The sequence below is a fragment of the Babylonia areolata genome, chromosome 2 (assembly GCF_041734735.1).
Source record: "Babylonia areolata isolate BAREFJ2019XMU chromosome 2, ASM4173473v1, whole genome shotgun sequence".
Classification (NCBI taxonomy): Eukaryota; Metazoa; Mollusca; class Gastropoda; order Neogastropoda; family Buccinidae; genus Babylonia; species Babylonia areolata.
In genome coordinates this window covers 2,592,512-2,617,019 of record NC_134877.1, presented here as the reverse complement: position 1 = coordinate 2,617,019, position 24,508 = coordinate 2,592,512, and the positions used below count along the sequence as shown (strand labels likewise).

At 41.3% G+C, this 24,508-nt stretch overlaps 1 protein-coding gene across 1 annotated transcript in view; it reads right to left on the bottom strand.

Annotated features, from left to right (window-relative positions):
* The window catches only part of LOC143295955 (actin-related protein 2/3 complex subunit 2-B-like), a 24,307-nt gene extending 596 nt beyond the window's left edge, over positions 1-23,711 (bottom strand). Inside the window, exons 1-9 of the mRNA XM_076607665.1 lie at positions 23,419-23,711; positions 16,637-16,691; positions 15,530-15,575; positions 13,663-13,849; positions 12,514-12,607; positions 10,442-10,568; positions 6,088-6,188; positions 3,178-3,278; positions 1-458 (exon numbers count right to left, since the gene is read on the bottom strand). The exon at positions 1-458 is cut by the window's left edge and continues 596 nt beyond it. Coding sequence (XP_076463780.1) covers positions 434-458; positions 3,178-3,278; positions 6,088-6,188; positions 10,442-10,568; positions 12,514-12,607; positions 13,663-13,849; positions 15,530-15,575; positions 16,637-16,691; positions 23,419-23,711 — 1,029 coding nt within the window. The 3' untranslated portion in view covers positions 1-433. The remainder of the gene's footprint in view (positions 459-3,177; positions 3,279-6,087; positions 6,189-10,441; positions 10,569-12,513; positions 12,608-13,662; positions 13,850-15,529; positions 15,576-16,636; positions 16,692-23,418) is intronic.
* Positions 23,712-24,508: the final 797 nt, after the last annotated feature.

Below are 24,508 nucleotides of genomic sequence, written 5' to 3'. Positions count from 1 at the left end.
GATAATTCTTACGTCAGAGTCCCCACAATGCTTAAGGCAATACCATCTCCCAGTCTCTAAACCCAATACGTCATCAATGTCAAATGAAAGACCCTCCTTTTCCCTAAAAAAAAGCATCGTCAATGCTAAGTCAGAACCGTCCCCTTTCCCTAAAACCCACACGCCATCAATAACAAAGTCATGACCGTCCCCCTTTTCCTAAACCTAAAACGACATCAATGCCAAAGTCAAGACTACCCCCTCTCCCTCCAACCAAAACACTGCCCAACAACAGAGGCAAAGACCAGCCTCTTTCCCTCAACCACCACATCCACAATGCCAAAGTCAAGACCATCCCCCTTTCCCTAAAAACCCAAACGTCACCAGAGTGAAAGGAGATCGGCATCAACTGCTCTCCCATGGTCCTTCGACATGTCAACTGCTTGTGGCGCTTTCACTGCCGGTTGAAGGTCTTTCCTCTGCAATAACAAAACACAGTTTTCTTGTTTGCTTTGTTGTTTTTTTTAAATTCAAGTTCCCTTGTTTTTGTCTTTCAATATGTGAAAATTCTTTCTACAAACAAACAAGAACACACACACACGCATACACACACACACACACACACACATGAGCATGCATGCGCACACACAAAATACACGAGTATAATTACAGACTGGAAAAAGAGAAGAAGAAAAAAAAAAAAGGGGCGACAGAACACTGTGACAATGCACTCTTCCTGGGGGAGCAGCTCGAATTTCACAGAGAAGTCTTGTGACAAAAGACCAATATAATAATACATACGCTCAAACAAGAAAACCATGGGAAGCAGAAGCCTAACTAGTTGGTCAGGCCTCGAAATCCTACCCAACGTTTGCGCAAGGCATTCACATAAAATGAAATAAAATCAACAAACTGAACACATAAGCCAATACTGCATTGATTTGTGTACTGATTTGCACTGTGATATTAACCCCTAGGCTGCCTGCATGACGAGATAACTCGTCATGGCAAGCATGTATGCTTCGCTGCCTGCATGACGAGATAACTCGTCATCGAAATATTCTGACTTTTCCCTGGTTTGCATTCACTTCCTTGGCAAAAATAGTGGTAGCTTTAGCCTGGGGAATCTCTCTAGATTCTATTCATAGCTAGAAACCCCATCTACGTCATGAAGCAGTCCTTTATTTGAACGTTTTGGTTGGGTCACTGTCCAAGTGTTTGCCTGACTTCTCTCCTCGCTCGCTCAACAAAATGTCGGACTGACGCCGTGCTCAAGACATGCGATCGTGATGAACTAAATCAACCATGATTTCTTTCTTTAGCTGATGCTCAGAAAGAATTGAAGCGTAAATTCGAAGGAGAAGATAGAGATGAACATTTATAGGACGATCTGATAGAAAATAAAGGGAGTAATCAAGAGAGTGGCCAAGATGTGACTGTCAGTGAGTGATCATTGCTGGCTGTACAGATGTTAGCAGACGACAGATGACCGAATTAGCAGCAGAGCTTTATTCTTGGCACGCAGCCAACGCGGTCTGATGAGAACTGAATCCAAGTGACCGTGTGAGAGGGGTGAGGAGGAGGGGGGTGGAGACTGAGGGGGCGTGGCTTCACATCCATCTTATCACTTGGAGAAGTCACAATGTATTGTGTATCTATCTCTTTAAAAAAATATATATATTGTGGTTGTTCTAGTATGATTTTGTGTTTGCAGATATCCATTTGTCCAGAAAATATGATGTTTTGTGCAAATTACCTGACTAATATTTGTAATGAACAAGTTGAAAATGTGACAAAAAACAAAACACTGATTTCAAAACAACAGCATGTCACTAAAAATATATAAAATGGGGAAACAGCATGTGTTTTGTATTCTTTGTTCATTTACCTTTCAGAAAATATATACTTTTATGGGTCTTTCTCCAATAACAAAGAGCACAGAATTTTTGGAAAATTTATACCCATTTTTTGTGAAAAAACCCTGGCAAATAGATTTCACTTAAATCTTATTTTCCTGGCAGCGAAAGGGTTAACATAACATGAAACAAAATCAACAAACTGTTCATTAAACCAGTACTGCACTATACTGTCTTGTACTGTGTCACCTGGTCATCACAACAGATTTCTGTGTGAACTCACAACTCATTTAACTGTCATAAAACCCATCAGAGGAATTATGGACACTAAAATAATAAACACAACAAACAAACAAAAAGTAAAACCAATAAGTTGTGAGCACATGCAGGATATTCCACAAGACACAGTTATGGACTGCGAACTTTAAAGCGTTCATATATACATTTTGCCAGTTCTGGCTGGAAATAACTTTGTGGCAACAGAGAACTCGGCATTTGAATTATTGTGTTGTCAGTGCCATCTGGCCAATGATTCGAAGACTGGGACTTAACTGTCACAAGTAGGCCAGATCTCAAGTCAGAGTACACACTACACTTGTCCAGAAAATGCAGTTCATCCTCTATTACCTCCACATGCTTTACATAGCCAGTCTCTCCTGGTGAAGTTGTAGCAATGTCATCGCTCAATTTCAAGTTCATGTGCACTTATTTGCAACTGACATAATGCTCCTCTGTTTAGCATTTTTGCAGCTGATCAGGTAAGGTTGTAATGTGAAAGTGTTTGCAATTTTGCAATGAAGGAAGAGCCTTGAAATGGTCCCGTGCGTGTGGAACTCAGGCTGTTCTCCCCTGGACAGCGCGTGGCCACAGCGCAGCACACCCCAACACATCACAATGTGACACAACGCAAGAAGGCAAACAATCAAAAATCAGCAGATGGGCGCAATAGCCGAGTGGTTAAAGCTTTGGACTTTCAATCTGAGGGTCCTGGGTTCAGATCTCAGTAACGTTGCTTGGTGGATAAAGGGTGGTGATTTTTCTGATCTCCAAGGACAAAATATGTGCAGACCTGACTTGTGCCTGAACCCCCTTCATGTGTATATGCACTCAGAAGATCAACTACGCATGTTAAAGATCCTGTAATCCATGTCAGTGTTCAGTGGGTTATGGAAGCAAAAACATACCCAGCATGTACAACCCTGAAAACGGAGTATGGCTGCCTGCATGGCGAGGTAAAAACGGTCATACATGTAAAAGCCCACTACTGTACATACGAGTGAATGTGAGAGTTACAGCCCATGAACAAAGAAGAAGAAAAACAGCAGAGGAGGACCACACTCACGTGATAGTTTTCTTCTCCTTGTCCTTGACCTCTGGCCGGGCCCTGTTCAACACTTTGAGGAAATCCGAAGTCTTCGCTCGCATTCTCTGGTGAATGTAGGCCTGGAAAAAGAAACCAGAAACACCTACACATCAAACATGTTCAGCAATGACTGTCATGTCATGAAGTGCCTGCACTGCTTGGAAATGACAAAGGAAATCTTCTCATTAATTTACTTTATTTGATAAATGTGCTAAGATAAAAATCAGATAATGTTTTTTTTTGTTTTTTTAACTTACATAACCATTTAACTCACTCGGGACAAGTTTTCTCCCTTGCTTTTCCCCACAGATGGCCCATTTGTAAGGGTTTGGAAAAAAATTACAAAAAATACATAATACAGAGTAAGAAAATGAAACTTTCAGAACTGGTTTATTACGTGTTGAGCTATTACATAAAAAAAAAAAATCAAATTTCTCATCTTATTTTTACAGTTTTGCCATATGTAGAAAATACTGCCAATTTTTCACCCCAAATCACCATACCCATGCTCGCTTTCTGCATTAAATTCGCTTTCTTCTTCGTCAACAACCCTAAAACGTTGCCATCCCTGCCTTGTTCGCTTCACAACATTTTGAGAAGAGCCCGCTTTGCTAACAGGCTGGCACGCGAGCAGACGACCGGTCAGTGACTTTGTCAGCGTGTGTGCGCGACGGGCCACACATGGCAGGCTGACCAATCATACCATTTGATTGTGGAGTGACCCAGAATAGCGCACTCTGCTTGGCTAATCACAAAATCATGTGTACAGCGCGTGATGGATTTTTATTTCTTGAAAATGCTATTCCATTCCGTCGTCTGAAACCAAATACATTTTATGTAGGAATGCTCATGCATTCCTTCGTCTGGAGAGAGTTAAAAACGTGTGCTAAAGGAGTGAAGTCACAGGTTTAAAATGTTGGTTTCAAACTGACAGGTTCTTGCTGCATATGACAGCTATTGGTCAGAGTGAATTTGCTATCATACAAGACAAGACAAGACAAATTCTTTATTTCGAGGATAATAGATAAGCACTGGTGTGCTTTTTTACATCCAGTCCCTGCCCTGAATAGGGTCTACACTACACAATATTTAATAAAATGAAAGCATGGTGTTAGTAGAGATACACAACAGAGGAAAAAAAAAAATGCATAGATCAAAACAAAAACAACAACCACACACACACACACACACACACACCCACGCACGCACACACACACACACACACACACACACGACATACAGGCACTAGCATGGTGTTAGTAAAATGCACAGGTTAAAAAAAAAAAAAAAAAAAGGAACAAAATCAAAGAAACAAACACACACAACACACACCGCATTACACATCAGAATGGGGGATAGAGAGTGAGGAAGGTTGTGTCAACCATACACATTTGACAAACAGTATCAATAAAATGAACGATTTACATTACACATTACGGCATAAGGTGGGAAAGGCAATGTTTTTTGAAGGTGGTTGGGCAATGGTGTGGTTTAATTGTTTCTGGGAGGGAGTTCCATAGTGTGGCGCTTGAGTAAACCAGACTGGATTTGAACAAGTCAGTTCTTGGAATTGGGGTATGGACTTTGGGGGGATACACACTGAAACATGTCACTACAGGTTACAAGACAAGGAGATGCAGGATCCCATTCTGTGCCCCCTCCCTAATCCATCAAATGATTACTAAGTCTGACTACCATGCCAAATATAGCTGCTCAGATTTCCCAAGTGATAGTGAGAAACATTTCTCCAGACTAAAAGGAAATTTTCTGTCTAAAATTACGTTTAAATAACATACTTCCCGTGACCCAACTAGTGCAGACTCCGGCAGGGGTCTGACATTCCTGTCCTGTGTAAACTACTATCCGCCTATGCGTAGACTAAATCTTGTTTTCAGGGAATTAATAAAATGGTTTAGTGTTACAGTTGTTCTGTGGAATTTACACCTAAAAAAGAAAAAAGTTAATAACAATTTTTATGAAGTCTATCAAAACAATCTGTCTTTACTTTTTTTTTTTTTTTTTTGTTTTGTTTTGCAAAACCAAATAGAATGAGCTGCTCTCTCAAGGCTAACTTTGTGCAGTGGCAACATCTGCTGTGCAGCAAGGATACAAAATAACTCCAAACTGCTTATTACTTGGCAGCCGGCTGTTCAACTCATGTAATGTAATCAGGCATGTGGTGATCTACACCTGAGTGTAGCACTGACACTGACCTTGAACTTGAAGCATTTTATGTGTTAGTTATGACACTGTCCTTGGAACACTTAATGTGTTATGACACTGACCTTGGAACACTTTATGTGTCAGTTATGACACTGACCTTGGAACACTTACTCTGTTTTGACACTGACCTTGGAACACTTAATGTTAGCTATGATACTGACCTTGTAACACTTAATGTGTAAGTTATGACACTGACCTTGAAACACTTTGTGTGGTGGCTACAGTACTGACCTTGGAACACTTTATGTGGTAGTGGTGGTACAGTACTGACCTTGGAACACTTTATGTGGTAGTGGTGGTACAGTACTGACCTTGGAACACTTTATGTGGTAGTGGAGGTACAGTACTGACCTTGGAACACTTTATGTGGTAGTGGAGGTACAGTACTGACCTTGGAACACTTTATGTGGTGGCTACAGCACTGACCTTGGAACACTTTATGTGGTAGTGGAGGTACAGTACTGACCTTGGAACACTTTATGTGGTAGTGGAGGTACAGTACTGACCTTGGAACACTTTATGTGGTAGTGGAGGTACAGTACTGACCTTGGAACACTTTATGTGGTAGTGGAGGTACAGTACTGACCTTGGAACACTTTATGTGGTAGTGGAGGTACAGCACTGACCTTGGAACACTTTATGTGGTAGTGGAGGTACAGCACTGACCTTGGAACACTTTATGTGGTAGTGGAGGTAGTCTCGCAGCGTGTGGATCAGGTTGATGGTGTTGTCCCTGGCACTGGCACTGGTGTGGCGAGGGAACAGAACTGCACGTCACACACAAACTTCCGTCAGGCCGCTGAGGTATCTAACATTAATCAATTCCATGTCGCCAGCTCCTCGTGACGTCAGTGTATACCAGGGTTCACACAGGTTGGTTTTTCTTTCTTTTTTTTTAATCACAAACCTTTTAAAAAGCTTTCAAAGAAAAATGGCCACCAATTTCAAACCCGGATGAAAGGCATGACATTTCATGTTGCTGGCATGCGGGTCACATAACTTTCTTAGGGGATTATGTTTTTAAAACATAATCCCCTAAGAATTTATGTGACCCGCAAATTTTATATATCATTATTTCATTTATCACTGGCAGAAACAATACATTTTTTTTTTTACACATTTTTTTTAGTTACCAACATTATTGAAAGGCAAAATTTATAACTGTTACAAAAGTGGAACGGTTATGGTGGAAATGATGCTCAAGAGAAAATAACCTCAGAAGGGAGGAAAAAAAAAGAAGAAAAAACACCAAGCAACCAGTTTTATTCAATTTACAAATTTCACACCAGTAATCACTTAAACACTATGTAAAAAGAGGTGTGTCTTCAGCTTTACCTTTTCAGGTTCTGATGGGAAAATGACAGCTCCACATCGATTTTTCATCACAGAAATAAACATACTGGCAGGCAACAAACACAGCTATAAATCTGCATACGTACATTTTTCATGTTGCCCTAACATCTCAATAAACATTCTACTGCCAAATTTCTCAGCTTAGCGAGTTTCAGACATTGTTTCTGCATTGGCCTACTTTCAAATTTGAAATTTGCACTGTCAGTCAAAGGGACGGAGGCAGAACAATCCAGTCCATATACACTTCATGTAGGTTCTAAGTTTAGCAGCCGTTGTCGGTCTGAAGTAATCACAATGACAACGGAAACCATGCCAGCCAGGTCATGGGGCATCTTGATATTTTCACTGTATGGGTGGATCATGCTTTTTTTTTATTCATTCTGTGAACGCACTGGATTGAGCTGCTGTAATGTTTTTATGTTATGTTTATATCTGGCTCGACGATGTAACTAAGGTGATTTGAGCTGGATATCATGCAATGGAAAAGTTATGAACTATCATTATTGTTATCAATATGCATTCAAAATAAAAAATATATTCACAAACAAAATTTCACAGAACATTTTTCTGACTTAAACCTCTTTCAGACTTAATGTCTTGAAAATAAATCGGTCTGAAGATCAGTCTAAAGAATGAGATTACTTAACTTTACCAAGGACTGAAATGGGTAAAAAAATTTTAAAATCAAGCCCAAACCTTTACCCGTGACTTCAAATTGTACATGCAAACAAAGTATTATATCTTCTTGTGACGTGTGTAAAGCTCTAGATCAGTCCTAGAGAAGTGTGCAAAATACACACAATATAAAATGCTGACCCATGCTTTCCCAGTTATGCAAATTAAAAAAACAAAACCAAAGAAATAAACCCCAAAGATTTTCTTCAATAAAATAAAATGAATAAAAAACAACAACAACAACAACAAAATTAACAAGAGAGGCAAGGCCTTCAAGACTCATTTGTGATAAATTAAGTCCCCTAGCATTAATTACAGAGTAATTTCCCTTTTTTACTATCCGCACCAAAACGTTGGCAAAATAAATAAAAATTCCATGCTTAGCAAAAGAAGTTCCTGTTTGAACAAAAAATGATAATAATGACTCCTCTTGTTGTTGTGTCAGAATAAGAGGTCAGTGACAAGTTTAGAGAATACAAAAAATATAACAGTAAATGCAGTTTGCATATAATTAGGCTTCATTTTTTTTTTTTTTTGTGCCCATCCCAGAGGTGCAATATTGTTTTAAACAAGATGACTGGAAAGAACTGAATTTTTCCTATTTTTATGCCAAATTTGGTGTCAACTGACAAAGTATTTGCAGAGAAAATGTCAATGTTAAAGTTTACCACGGACACACAGACACACGGACACACACACACACACACACACACAACCGAACACCGGGTTAAAACATAGACTCACTTTGTTTACACAAGTCAGTCAAAAAGAGGAAGTGAATAGTCAAAGGGAAAGAACTAGGAAAACACCTCAATTTTCAAAACCCAATTATGGTTCTTGTATACCCGTGACATAGCTATCTTCAAAGAGAAAGCAAAGAGGCGCACTAAAGGTGATGTAACCAATGTTATCACGGGGCATCTGTCTCTGTCTCTCTGTGTGTTTCTCTGTCTCTCTCTCTTCTCTCTCTCTCTCTCACATACACACACATAAACACAATCATCAACATGAATAATAATAATAATGGATACTTACATAGCACACTATCCAGAAATCTGCTCTAGGTGCTTTACAAAAACGCTTTTGTTAACATAAAACATTATATCTATGTTACATACACACCAAAATGTGACTACACACACACACACAAACACACACACACACATACTGCATACATACATTTTAACATACATGTGTATCTAACAGCTACCCTAACACATACACACACATAGGCAGGCACAAACTTACATGAACACACGCACACACAATACACATTCATATACATGCATGTAGTTATGTAAGAAGAAGAAGAAGAAGAAGAAGAGCGCACCAAAGGTGATGTAGCCAATGTTGTCACAGGCATGTGTCTCTGTCTCTCTGTGTGTTTCTCTGTCTCTCTCTCTTCTCTCTCTCTCACACACACACACACATACACACACACACAATCCTCAACATGAAGACGAAGAAGAAGAAGAGCGCCCCAAAGGTGATATAACCGATGTTATCACGGGGCATCTGTCTCTGTCTCTCTGTGTGTTTCTCTGTCTCTCTCTCTTCTCTCTCACACACACACACATACACACACACACAATCCTCAACATGAAGACGAAGAAGAAGAAGAGCGCCCCAAAGGTGATATAACCGATGTTATCACGGGGCATCTGTCTCTGTCTCTCTGTGTGTTTCTCTGTCTCTCTCTCTTCTCTCTCTCTCTCTCACACACACACACACAATCATCAACATGAAGAAGAAGAAGAAGAATCAGAGCGCACCAAAGGTGATGTAGCCGATGATATCACGGGGCATCTGTCTCTGTCTGTGTTTCTCTCTCTCTCTCTCTCTCACACACACACAGACACATAAACACAATCATCAACATGAATAATAATAATAATAATAATAATAATGGATACTTACATAGCACACTATCCAGAAATCTGCTCTAGGTGCTTTACAAAAACGCTTTTGTTAACATAAAACATTATATCTATGTTACATACACACCAAAATGTGACTACACACACACACACAAACACACACACACACATACTGCATACATACATTTTAACATACATGTGTATCTAACAGCTACCCTAACACATACACACACATAGGCAGGCACAAACTTACATGAACACACGCACACACAATACACATTCATATACATGCATGTAGTTATGTAAAAAGAAGAAGAAGAAGAAGAGCGCACCAAAGGTGATGTAGCCGATGTTATCACAGGCATCTGTCTCTGTCTCTCTGTGTGTTTCTCTGTCTCTCTCTCTTCTCTCTCTCTCTCTCACACACACACACATACACACACACACACACAATCCTCAACATGAAGACGAAGAAGAAGAAGAGCGCACCAAAGGTGATATAACCGATGTTATCATGGGGCATCTGTCTCTGTCTCTCTGTGTGTTTCTCTGTCTCTCTCTCTTCTCTCTCTCTCTCTCTCTCTCACACACACACACACAATCGTCAACATGAAGAAGAAGAAGAATCAGAGCGCACCAAAGGTGATGTAGCCGATGTTATCACGGGCATCTGTCTCTGTCTGTGTGTTTCTCTCTCTCTCTCTCTCTCTCTCTCTCACACACACACACAGACACATAAACACAATCATCAACATGAATAATAATAATAATAATAATAATAATAATAATAATAATAATAATGGATACTTACATAGCACACTATCCAGAAATCTGCTCTGGTTGCTTTACAAAAACGCTTTTGTTTTTTGTTAACATAAAACATTATATCTATGTTACATACACACCAAAATGTGACTACACACACACACACACACACACACACACACACACACACATACTGCATACATACATTTTAACATACATGTGTATCTAACAGCTACCCTAACACATACACACACATAGGCAGGCACAAACTTACATAAACACACGCACACACAATACACATTCATATACATGCATGTAGTTATGTAAGAAGAAGAAGAAGAAGAGCGCACCAAAGGTGATGTAGCCGATGTTGTCACCAGTCCTGGCGTCAGTGCCCTGCAGTTCCTGGGGGGGCTCCTTGTGGCTGAACAGCACCTGGGGGGCCTGCTGGTACTTCCTCCTGCCTTCCTTGAACTCCTGCAACACACAACACACCACTTTCACTTTCACTTCCTTTCAGTGCTATGGGCTTAAATGGGAAGACTGGGACCACACAGTCGAGTATCATCCACTTCACGGATGCGTCTTTGGGTGTTTTGCTCTAATTACCTGACCAACACTGCAAGTGTCTGGCTCTCTCAGGCCTGGTTGACACCGGGATATCATTATGACAGGAAGCATAGAGTACAGCCTTGTCACGTCGTCCCAAACTAAAATGGACCTCCATAGCAATAGCAACATCATCATCCTCCTCCTCCTCCATCTTCATCATTACCAATATAAACAAAAAAAAGTCCCAACGTCTGTGGCCTTTCATGCCCTGCTGTCATGCTAACTTCAGTTTCGATACCCCTCCACTTCCGCATTTGGGGTGAGTCTTGTCGATATCTTCGGTATCAGCGGGTTCATGGGGGACTGCCATTGGAGGGACATGGTGGCGGTCTCCTCACTGGGGGAGACGCTCACTCAGTCTGGCTCTGCGACTAAGCCATTATTGTCGTTAGTATGGGGCTTAGTAGGTGGTGTCCTAAGTTAAATCAGAACAGGCACCACTGAACACCACCGAAGTGACTCAGCAGCAGTGCAGTGTCTCCTCTAGTGTGTGGCTTCATGGTGACCTAACATCGATGGTTCCCTGCGGACTGCCGGCACTGGGGCTGCGACAGACCAACCCAGGTGTGGTCATGTATGTGGGGACTGGGAATGAGTGGTGTGGCAGGGTTCGTCATTAACATTTTTTCACATGAGCGCCTGCGCTCTAGTTTCAGAATTTTGATGAGCGCAAACTGAAAACTAAGAGTGCACACTAAAAACCGTCAGCCTTCCTTTTTGGGATCAAATATTTCAGCATTTTGATTTTGCACGGCCACGAAATCGATCGTGCGCTCCACTTTTCTACTCTTCAAGTCTGAAGAGCGCTCTTTTGCATAGCCTCCCCTGATTCACTAGGCCTACTTCCGGTTGAACTAACAAAACGTAAACAGACGGCTTTCAAACTTCGGTAAATGCAAAACGATCGCGCTTTTGACTCTTGTTTGTGATGGACAATGGAATAACAATTTAGATACAGTAGTGTATGCTGATGTCTTTTCAAAATCAAGAGCGCAAGCGCTCTGAGTCAAGGAATTTTCCAGAGCGCAATTTGTTTTTTCAGAGCGTTCCGCTCAGCGCTCCCGTTAGTGACGAACCCTGTGTGGGAGTAATGCCACTGAAATGGTGCAGATGATGGGGCAGCAAAAAAAACCCAAAAAACAAAAACAAAAAAAACAACATTTTGTTCAAACCAGAAATGGTTCTTTCCTTTTTCCAAGACTTTTCCAGCCCAGAAATGGTTCTCTGATTTTTCCCCAAGACTTTTCCAGCCAAGACTTTTCCAGCCAAGACTTTCCCAGCCCAGAAATGGTTCTCTGATTTTTCCCCAAGACTTTTCCAGCCAAGACTTTCCCAGCCCAGAAATGGTTCTCTGATTTTTCCCCAAGACTTTTCCAGCCAAGACTTTCCCAGCCCAGAAATGGTTCTCTGATTTTTCCCCAAGACTTTTCCAGCCAAGACTTTCCCAGCCCAGAAATGGTTCTCTGATTTTTCCCAAGACTTTTCCAGCCAATACTTTTCCAGCCCTAGAAATGGTTCTCTTATTTTTCCAAAGACTTTTCCAGACTTCCATGACTGGAATAATCATATCAAGATACCGTTAACAATATCCTTTCTTTGTTAAAAATTTCTGAAAGTTTGCTTCACAGTCGAGTTGGATATTTGCTTTTTATCTTCTTTTTTAAAAAATATTTTCTTATCTGCAACTTGTGTTATGTTCTCGGTCCTCAACACATTGATTTCTTTTATTTGTCCAAAAACCAGACAATGTGAACAGGTGTTAAAACTGAAGAACACACACAGCTGACAGTCAAGCACGATCTCTGCTCACCTGCATAAAGACTTTGCCGATGATGATGTCATCGTCATCCTTGAACAAGGTACTGAAGATCACTGTCACTCTGTCTTTCTTGGCCTCGACGTACCTGTCATCACAGACACACACACTTCAGCACCCCTGCACTGAAACACGTAGTCTTCCATTCTGCGTTTCTCCATTTTTTTTTTAGAGATATGAGATGGGGAAATACAATAGAAATAACAATTATTTTTCGAGAGAAAAGGAAAGGGTGTGGGGAGAAGTGGGAGGGTTGGGGGGTGGGAGGAAAGGGGGTCGTAGGAATAGATGCATGTAAACCTACACAACTCTCACACACAAAATCAAAACCCACATAGTTTCATCATCGCAGTAGCGCACGACAGCCCTTGGTTTGCTGTTGATACACACACACATACATACACGTATGTATATACAAACACCCATATTCCCCACTCAAAACACTACCCCCCACCCCCCCAACCCTTTCTTCTACACACACACAGTACACCACAACACAACCACAGCTCACACACACATAAAAAGAAAACCCACATGGTCTCAAAACACACACACACACACACACAAATCCAAGCCCCCTCCTCCACAAACACACAAACCAGAACATCCAACTACACCACCATAACTCACACACACACCTACAAAAAAACCCACAAGGTATCAAAACACAAGCATCCACACCCCACCTACACGCATCCTTCCCAAGTATTCCCCCAAAACCCCAACAAACCCCCCCTCCCCTGGCTCCCTCCCCCCCACACCCCCCCCCCAAAAAAAGGGTGTAAACAAGGGAAAAAGCTGCACTATATCACTGAAACAAACAGCAATTATAATCAACGAAAATGACAACCTGATCACCAAATATAAAGGAAATTTTCTATCTAAAATTACGTTTAAATAACATACTTACCGTGACCCAACTAGTGCAGACTCCGGCAGGGGTCTGACATTCCTGTCCTGTGCAAACTACTATCCGCCTATGCGGAGAAAACGAAAAGTACTACGCCCGATAACCTCCCGGAAGTAGGTAACCTCCCCTTTGTCCCCCTGGCATAATCAACAAGGAAGGCACAGAGACGTTACCATAATCCTGAGAAAGGAGAGAAAAATAAAATCAAGAAAAAAAAGAGAAGCAGAACCCACATGGTCTCATCGTCGCGGTAGTGCACGACGGCCCTCTGTTTGCCCTCAATGCCCTGCTCCTGGTAGGCAAAGTACTTCTCAAACACGGAGGCGAAGCAGTTCCTCTTCAGCAGTGCCGCCTTCTGCACCAGCTCCTCCCAGTTGTCCGGAACCTTCTCCAGGTCAAACAGCACCGACACGTTGTAGCCTGTGACACACACACATTTTGTGTTGTGTTGTATTGTGTTGTTTTGTCACATTGTGTCGTGTCGTGTCATGTCATATTGTGTTGTGCTGTTTCTTGTCCTGAACCTTCTCCAGGTCAAACAGCACCGACACGTTGTAGCCTGTGACACACACACATTTTGTGTTGTATTGTGTTGTGTTGTCACATCGTGTCGTGTCGTGTCGTATTGTGTTGTGTTGTTTCTTGTCCTGAACCTTCACAAGGTCAAACAGCATCAACACATTGTAACCTGCGACATGCACATTTTGCAGCATTGCATTGTATTGTGCTGTGCTGTATTGTCTTGTATTGTCTTGTCTTGTCTCATCTTATCTTGCTTCTTGTCTGGATCATTCTCCAAGTCAAACAGCACCGACACACTGTAGCCTGCTCACACGTTTTACAGCATTGTACTGTGCTGTGTTATGTTGTATTTTTATTGCATTACATTTAGTCTGGAACTTTCACCAGGCCATACAGGACGAACACATTGTAGCCTACAACACGTGTTGTGTTGTGTTGTGTTGTGTTGTGTTGTGTTGCATTACTTCTCAGTTTCTGTCCTGAACTTTCTCCAGGTCAAACAGCACCGACACACTGAAGCCAGCAACACACACGTGTTGTGTCGTGTTGTGTTGTGTTGTTACTTTCTGTCCTGAACTTTCTCCAGGTCAAACAGCACCGACACATTGAAGCCAGCAATACACACGTTTTGTGTTGTGTTGTGTTGTGCTGTGGGGTGGGGTGGGGTGGTGCAGGGTGTGGTGTTGTGTGGTGTGGTGGGGTGGGGCGTTGTATTGTACTGTATTGTATTATTGTACTGTATTGTATTGTACTGTATTGTATTGCATTGCTTCTTGTCTGGAACTTTCTCCAGGTCAAACTGCACCGACACATTGTAGCCTGCAACACACATGTACTGTATTGTACTGTACTGTACTGTACTGTATTGTACTGTACTGTGTGCAGAAAATATACTAAACTGACTGTCTTTTCCTCCAAGCTGCCACGTGTGGCCCCAGCTAGAAGTACTGTAGAAGAAAACTTTCCCTTTGCTTGCAGTTTATGCACATATGCAGGAACGTGGAAGCTGTTTTTTGATGAAACAGATTTTGACACCAGAGCTGACGGGCGCCATAGCCGAATGGTTAAAGCGTTGGACTTTCGATCTGAGGGTCCCAGGTTCGAATCACGGTGACGGCGCCTGGTGGGTAAAGGGTGGAGATTTTTACGATCTCCCAGGTCAACACATGTGCAGACCTGCTTAGTGCCTGAACCCCCTTCGTGTGCATACGCAAGCATAAGATCAAATACGCACGTTAAAGATCCTGTAATCCATGTCAGCGTTCGGTGGGTTATGGAAACAAGAACATACCCACCATGCACGCCCCCGAAAGCGGAGTATGGCTGCCTACATGGCGGGGTAAAAACGGTCATACACGTAAAAAGCCCACTCGCGTATATACAAGTGAACGTGGGAGTTGAAGCCCATGAACGCAGAAGAAGAAGAAGAAGAAGAAGACACCAGAGCTGTGTATGGGTGTAAGGGTGAATGAATTAATGAGTCAAAGACAAAAAAAAAAAAGACGATACCTGTGTAACGAGAAAAGTTGGGGGGGGGTTTAAGGCAGAGAGAGGAGTGAAAGTGATGATTCTCATTACCTGGTTCAGCTGGAACCAAGAAATCGCCATACTCCCGTTTGATGAGCTGCACACACACACACACACACACACACATACACACGTGCGCGCGCACGCACAAACACACAGACATACATGGGATAATGATGATAATGGGTATTTACCATGCGCTGTACTTCCGAAGCACAGAGGCTTAACATGCGCTGTACTTCCGAAGCACAGAGGCTCAAAGTGCTAACAAGTAACATCAAAATGGGAAAAGAGCTTACCAAAATTAACACATGGCACTAGAAATAACAAAGCAGGACACACACACACACACACACACACACACACACACACACACACACACACACAAATACCACACCACACCACATGCCAACACCTAAACCACCAAGAAAACAAATTTGCACAATTTTTTAGAGGCCAGACTTGAACGAAGATTTCGTTTCAGCATGGCGAATTTGGTAGGGAAGTTTGAGGTGACAGGTATTCAAAGGCACAGTGTCCTTGCAATTTCTTTTTTTCTTTTTCTTTTTTCTTTATGATGTAAAATACAGAGCATATGCAAATGTGACTCAGCAAGAAACTGATGTACATCAATAGAGAAACATAAACGACCAGCAAATGAGAATAAGATAGGCAACGTTGTACTCTGTCTCCTCTGAAGAAGTGGCAAATGCAACTCCTATATTACCTATATGCATATTTTATTTTCATATCTGAATCTGAATATATTTTCTAAAAAACACAAAATATGTACATAAACAAAACACACATTGTATTTTTTTTTATATACTTCATCTCCACACACATGCTGTTTTCTAAAGCTCTAAATAAAAAGACAGAAAAACGAAACTGAACTGCAAGCGTACAGACTCTAAATTTATCGAGTTCAGAAACACAAGCTAAACTCGCTTCATTTGCTTCGATACTACAACAACCATCATCCCCACAGCCCAAAAGGTTCTGCGAAAGAGCCAGTGAGGATGTTCTAATCATTTATTAATTAATGCAATGCAGTTTGAAACCTTCTGGTCCTTTTACGCAGGGTTAACAGTTGAACTGGAACCATACAAACTCGCGAATTAAATTCATCCACCAGTTCAGAAAATACAGCTTACTTACCTCATCAGCCCCGTGTTCCTGCAAGTCTTTGTAGAACTTGACGCGACACACTGACCTGAAGAGACATGCTCAGAAATGTCACTGAAGTTATTCATTATCTCACACTGTAAAAAAAACATTAGGAAGATTTTTTTTGTTTTTGTTTTTGTAAATCACTCACATGCAAACACATACATGCAAACACACTCACATCACACACACACATCACATACGAACAAGCAAACACACACACACGCACACCACACACAAATATGCATGCATGCACACACAAAAACCTTAACTCTCTCCAGACGAAGGAATGCTCACGCATTCCTACACAAAACATATTTGGATTCGGACGAAGGAATGGAATAGCATTCTCCAAAAGTAAAATTCCATCATGCGCTGTACATGTGATTTTGTGATTAGCCAAGCAGAGTGTGATATTCTGGGTCACTCCACAATCGAACAGTATGATTGGTCAGCCTGGGATGTGTGGCCTGTCTCGTACACACTCGTGACAAAGTCACTGACCAGTCGTCTGCTCGCGTGCCAGCCTGTTAGCAAAGCGGGCTCTTCTCAGAATGTTGTGAAGAGAACAAGGCAGTGACGGCAATGTTTTAGGGTTGCCGAAGTATTTGAAATGCTACAAACTGAAAGGGTCGGACATTGAAGAGGTGGATGATGATGAAGAAAGCGAATTTAATGCAGAAAGCGAGCATGGTTATGGTGATTCGGAGTGAAAAATTGGCAAGCTATTTTCTACATATGGCAAAACTGTAAAAATAAGATGAGAAATTTGATTTTTTTTTTTTCTTATATGTAATAGCTCAACACGTAATAAACCAGTTCTGAAAGTTTCATTTTCTTACACAGTATAGTATTTTGTACTTTTTGTAATATTTTCCAAACCCCTTACAAATGGGCCGTCTGTGGGGAAAAAGCAAGGGAGAAAACTTGTCGTCCCGAGTGAGTTAAACTCTTATTTATGTCATGACAAAGTACACCTGAAATCTTTCAAGTTTCATCTTCCTGTGTTGGAAGAAAGTTTTCACTATCAGAACCCACCTCAACAGCTTTTTCAGTAGAATGTTTTTAACAAAAATTACAACTCAACCAGCTTTTTTTTAGTAGAATGTTTTTAACAAAAAATACACCTCACAGCTTTTTCCAGTAGAATGTTTTTAACAAAAAAATATTTTTCAGTAGTTTCAAAAGATAATTTTCTTCCCTGTGGAAGTAGAAATGAATACAAATATTGACGCTAATGTACATCAAAATCAGCAGTTTAGTTAAACTCTTCCATTTTTTTGTTTACAATTTCCTTCTTCCTCATAGTGCACTATTCTGCATTGTTTCACTTTCTTCTTCTTCTGTTTCTTCTTTTCCTCACAACAGATTCCTCTGTGTGAAAATAAATTCACTGCCCTGATGGTCATAAAAGGCTATAGGATAGATGATACTTAATCTGTAACTACTAGAGTAAAAATTTACATGAAGATGAAGCTTTACCATGATCTGAGCCTTGTTCCCATTTGGGTTGGATATGTGATACAGGACACCATCAAAGTCCTGCAGAAAAAAAAGAAGAAAAAAAAAGAAAAAGAAAAAAGGGGAGAGAAAAAACAAAAAAAAAAAAAAAATTTACCCAAATTTGGGGAACCCCCACACCACACAAACCAAAGGACGAAACAAAACATTTTTACCCCCCCCCCGCACCACCCCCCCCGCACCTTTAAAAATGCAGGCCGCAAAATAACAACCCAAAAGCCGGCCAAAAGGGGGAAAAACCAAAGTTTAAGAAAAAACCCCAAAAAAAAAAAAAAAAATTTGAAAAAAGGGGCCATGCCGCGTCCGAAAAAGGCCAACCTAAGTTCCGGCCCTTCCGCCCCCGGAAAGGGGAAAACCCAGAAAGTTAAACCGCAAAATTTGGCCCCGGCCGGGGGCTAGCCAGGGACGCAAAACCCGTTTGGGACGAGCAACAGGCCCCTTCCCAACATGCAAGTTTTAAAACAAAAGCACACAGCAACAAAAAAAGTGACCCCCCGTCCCGCAGGTTCCCGGTTTTCCCGGCCCCCCAAAAAAAAATTTAAGTCAGGGCCCCAAATTTAAAAAAAAAAAAAGGTGTGCCCGTGGTTTGCTTGCTTGCAAAACCCGGCCCCGACTGGAAAAAAACCCCCCCCCCCCCCCAAAAAAAAAACCCCCCCCAAAAAAAAACGGGTGGTCACGTTTGTTGTCGACCCCAAAGGGCACTTTTCCCCCCCGCCCCAACCAATGGCCGCCCTAATAAAGGGTTTATGCCAGGGGGACAGATACTATCAAATTTTCCATTGTCACAAAAAACAACAACCAAAAACCCAACAAAGGGGGGGGGGGGGGGGTTTTTTTTAAAACATTTTAACCACCAAAAGGAACACAACTGCACTCAAATGTGCAGACAAATGCAATGGTTTTTTTAATTTTTCCGAAAAAATTTTTTTTTGGGGTTTTTCACAAAAAAATTCAAAAATTTTTCCAAAGGTAAAAAATTATTAAACCCAGAAAAAACAAAAAAATAAAAAAAATAAGGGAAAAAGGGGTTTTTATGAAAACCCTTTTTGACGACGGTTAGACAAAAAAAACCCGTTAGTCAAAAAAAGGGTTAACGAATTTAAAAAATGAGATTGTAAATGTTTTGGAAAATTTTCAACAATAAGCTTTTTCACATTTCTATAAATCTATTTTTAAATTCTCAGTTACCCCCTTTACCCAGCCTCAAGTAAAGCAGTTAGCCCCCATTTTGAATTTGGGAAACCAGTTTTTAATGGATTACAAATTTCTGGATTTGTTTTGAACAAAAACATAATTGTTCAACTGTTACATAAAACTGACTCCTTCTTCAAACAATAATACTTCCTAACAATCTTCCAAGATAAATTATAAATATTGAAAAAATTTATAATAAATTCACAATTTGAAAATGATGAGGTTACCAATTAAAATCCCTTTTTTTCTTATAAAAATAATACTTTTCCTTAACAATCTTCCGGTATAAATTAAACACAGAAACATTTTAATAAATTCAAATTTTGGGAAAGGTGTGGTTAAAATTTTTCTGTTTGGTTAAAGCATTTCCCAAAGCATCAGCTTTTGTCCAGCATACGTTGTTTTTTTCCTAATTTTAAAAAAATTGGGTCAAGGGGAAAAAAACCCGGGGGTTAAAACTGAAACAAAAAATTTATGATATTTTTCACGCTAATATGGTGTTGGCGTTTAAAGGATTTTTTTTGGGGGCAATTTTATGCAAAACTGTTTTAAGCAAACGGTTTGGGCATCCATTCATCAAAAAAGGGAACCATTGGTACGAATAGCTTTCGTTCCGGGGATCTGCTTGTTCCTCCTCTAAAAATAATGTTTACAATTAAGGACCACCCCCCTTTTCCACGTTAGGATTTTTCCGAAAGGCGTTTTGGAATTAGTTTTTTTTTTAGCAGAATATGGCTTTTGGCAAAAAAAAACAGACAACCGGGTTTTTTGCGGGTGGGATAACCCAAGAAAGGAAGGTTGAGGGGAAAAATTTTCTTGTCCGGTTTAAAAATTCACGGAAAATAACCCAATGGAAATTTTTTTTGGGAATTAACCTTGATGTTACCTTGTTTTACGGAAAAAATTTTATTCTAAATCAAAACACTGGTTATTTTTCGTATTTTATTCATTTGTTTGTAAGTTACTATTTTTTTAGCTGGTGATGATGATTTTAAAAAAAGTGACTGTAAGGGGGGCCCTAAATGAGGGTACTGTCGGGAATTGCACGCCGGCCAAAACCCCCCCTAATTGCGGAGGTGGAAAAATGGGGTTTTTAAAAATTTGGGCCCCCATTCCGAGTTCTTTTCTTTTTTCCTCTTGTTTTTTTTTAGCGTTTTTTTTTGTTCACCTTTTTATTCTTTTTTATTTTGTTTATTCAAAAAACATGCCAAAAGCGCACCTGACCCGCACAAACCTCACCACAAACACACAACAACAAAAAAACGACGCACAACCGAACACACATCACACACACACACACATACACGGCCGCCGCACACACACTGTCACACATACACACACCGGTGGCACACACACTGACGCACACTGGCACATCCAGTCACCACCGGTGGCACACACACGCTACACTGGCACACTCACACACCGGCACCGTACACCGTGGACACACACACACACACACACACACACACACACACATGACACACACACCGCGGCTGTCGGACACACACAACTGTCACGGTCGGACACACACACCGTGACGGTGCACACACACACACACACTGCACACACACACACACACACACACACACACACACACACACACACACACACACACCGTGCACACACACACACACACACACACACACACACACACACACACACACGGCACGCACCGTGCACACACACACACACACACACCCACACACACACACACACACACACACACACACACGTATACGGACATCACTGTGTTTAAGAAGAATGAAAATTTCGAAAACATGCAAAATGACATGCAAATAACGAAGTTGACAATAATTTTTATTATGGCTCACGAACCAAGAAACGCTCATGAGTGCCATAATGGAATACCAATTACAAGTTGTCATAACTGATTCATTTTTCATTCTCATTTGGTCCGTCACCAAAAACAAGTGTTACCTCCCATTGCACGTCTTCAAAAGAGCCTGTGTGGATAGTTTTATCGACGCAAAAATGTTTAAAACGTTCTTTTTAATGCCCGAAAAGAGGTTACAGGACCAATTAAACCGAATTATGGCTTGTGCACGCTCATGTGCCCACTTCCATAAAGTGACAAGCATATTACTGTTAGTGGATGTGCCTTTTTGTCTCTCTTGTTTCCGTTCTTCTCTTTTTTCCCCAGTGTGATTGTTGACCGCTCCTAAGACGTCTGAACGTGTAGTGGCATCAACACTGTTTTTTATTGTTTCAGACGAAAACAAAAAACGAAATATTCCCCGATTATTTTAATGCTAATTTCCAAATCGGGCTCTTTTTTTTCCGATCATCTTCATGCAAATGGTCACCATAATTATTCTCCCTACCCAGCGCGGACACTTCCTGGTTCAGGCACAACTCTCGGCGCACATGAATATGTTCAAAATGATCAGTCATAAATAACAGGCCTTAAATTTGACCTTAGTTCAAGGTTACAATGACGATGAAAATGGTTGTGCTCATTTCATGTTCCGCTATCGAGTTTCAAGGATGGAGGCGTCCGTGATCTGAAGCAGTTGTAATAGGTGGACTGATCGGAGCATGCAAAATAAAAAAGCTTGAAAAAAAAAGTTTATAAAAGGACCAGAGGCTTGCTGTTGGCAAAAACCCAGCACGCTTATCACTAAGGCCCTGGGAAGCTACCTGTTTTCATGTCAAGTGAAGACGGAGTTTGATCGCGAAATGAAATATCTGTCGATATTGAAACAACTGAACACTCGGACATGCATGGATCAGGTTGACTTTTACCTATGGCTAAAAGTCATACAGCAGGCATATTGAGTTGTTTCTTCGTTGTGTTGTTGTTGTTGTTGTTGTGTTTTCCACGCGGACAGTGATCTCTCGATCATCATGTCTTTTGTATTATTGTCTTTTATTTATACTATCATTTATGTTTCTATTCATTCATGCATTGATCATTTAGTTATTCGTTCATCTAATGTCTAATTATTCATCTTCACCTAATTTATTCACTTATTTCGTATTTATTTATTCCGTTATTTATTTATTTATTTATGTAACTATCAATTTATCTATTTATGAAGCCTACTCTAAACCAAATTTTATCGCAACCTTCAGCCTGTGGTAACACCCAGGTATGAGATCTCCGTTATCGAAGTCTGACTAACTCGTCAGTTCGGTGTATGCGTAGGTCAGCTGCCACTCCCCCATTCCCCCAACCCTCACCCCCCACCCACACTGACACACACACACACACACACACACACACACACACACACACACACAGCACACAGATGCACACACACACACACAGAGCACAGCACACACACACACACAAACACACACACACACACACACACACACAAACATACTGACGAAAACACCAAAGAAGGCATTAAGATGAAAGAAAAGTTCCCAGTCCACTTGCTACTGATCATGTTTGCTGTATTTCACACATCATTTACAAGGAAAATTAATTGTGATATTTACAATTGTCATGACAGAAAAATCTTACTCAGTTTACTCTCTCTCTCTCTCTCTCTCTCTCTCTCTCTCTCTCTCTCTCTCTGGACTCGCTCTGCTTGCTTGATGCTGATCGGACGTGTGTGTTTCTGCTGTCCAGTGCAAACAGAAATTTCAGTGGTATAGCGATGTCGGACTGTGTTGAAACTTTGCAATAATGTGCCTGAAGGTATGTGGATCACGACTGTGTTTTTGATTTACATAAGATTGGTCCTGGTGAACCGTATAATTACTTGTGAAAATTAACACTTGACAAAGGACAAAGTTCATGTGAAGTTAATTCAGATGCTAAACTGACTTTACTAACCAGTGTGCACGTGAACTGTGCGTCGTGCACGCACTACATGAAATATTTTTGCCCCAAAGTGGAAGGGCAAGATTCGTGAACATGAAACAGGCACATGGCATTAAACTTTCATGGCCGTTAACCTTTACCCGCACGGTGTTACTCTGTACGCTGTTCTTCGTTACATGTGCCTTAAATGAAAATCAAACGGCAAGCACCTGTGTTGATGTGTTCAGTGAACATCGTAAAAACATCTACGGTCTCTCTCCCTCACTGGAAGATGCTGTTTCTCACGTCAGACGATGTTTTGTCATGTGGGCTGTAGTCATCAGGTTCCACAATCTTGTGACTTTGACATTCAGCAATCCGACACGTCATATCATAAAGTTGAGGTATAACACTGTACATCTCAGTTGCTGCTTTGCAAGTGTGTCGGCAGTATTCATCACCTGGCTGCTGCTGGCTTGTGGGGATGTGGAAGCAAACCCTGGACCAACTTGGCAGAACGATCAGAGATACCAGCTTGAGCAACACATTGACTACAATCAAAATCCTGATCATCTTCATGGTGATCCAAGAACTTCAACGCATGGTTGGTGTAGCAGTGCTCAAACCCTTGACCCAAGCTCTTCAGTGCAGAGAAGAATGCTGTCTCTAGCAGGCTATCCTCACCAAGTCGACAGTTTTCCTCACAACTCAAGCACCTGGCCTGCTGCACTATCTTTAGCTGAAACGGTGCACAAACTGCAATCATGGTGTCATTCCCTTCAGGAGCAGAATCACCAACTGAAACACGACATGGGAACTGTTGCAAACAAACACCACATTTTGGAGCAAGAATGTGACAACCTGCGCCAGTGGAAGGACTACTTCCTCGATGTGAGCAAGAAAATGGACATCCAAATGGACAAATTAGAATCGCTCTCGAGGCGCAACAACATACGGTTCTTCAATGTGCCCGAAAGCTTCGAGGAGGACAATAATCAGTGTGTCAGTTTGGTGGTGCAGTTGCTGAACCGCTTCTACCCAGACAAGAAACGCTGGACAGAAGACGACGTGGAGCGTGCCCATCGCACTGGACCGAAGAGCCAGGACAGCAATCGTCCCCGCCCCATCATCGCTCGCTTACATCGCTGGTGCGACAAGTTGTCCATCTTACAATCCAACGAAAGCAGACGAGAGATGGCAAACACGCTGAATGTCAGGGTTGCTTCCGATCTGACTCAACGCCAGAATCAAATTCTTAGGGAGGAAAGAGAAGCTGGGAAGAAGGCGTACTTCTGGAAAGGTCGGCTGTACTACAACAAGTACAACAACAACAACCGATCACCCCATCGACGCAATCTCCACAGAAACCACAGAGA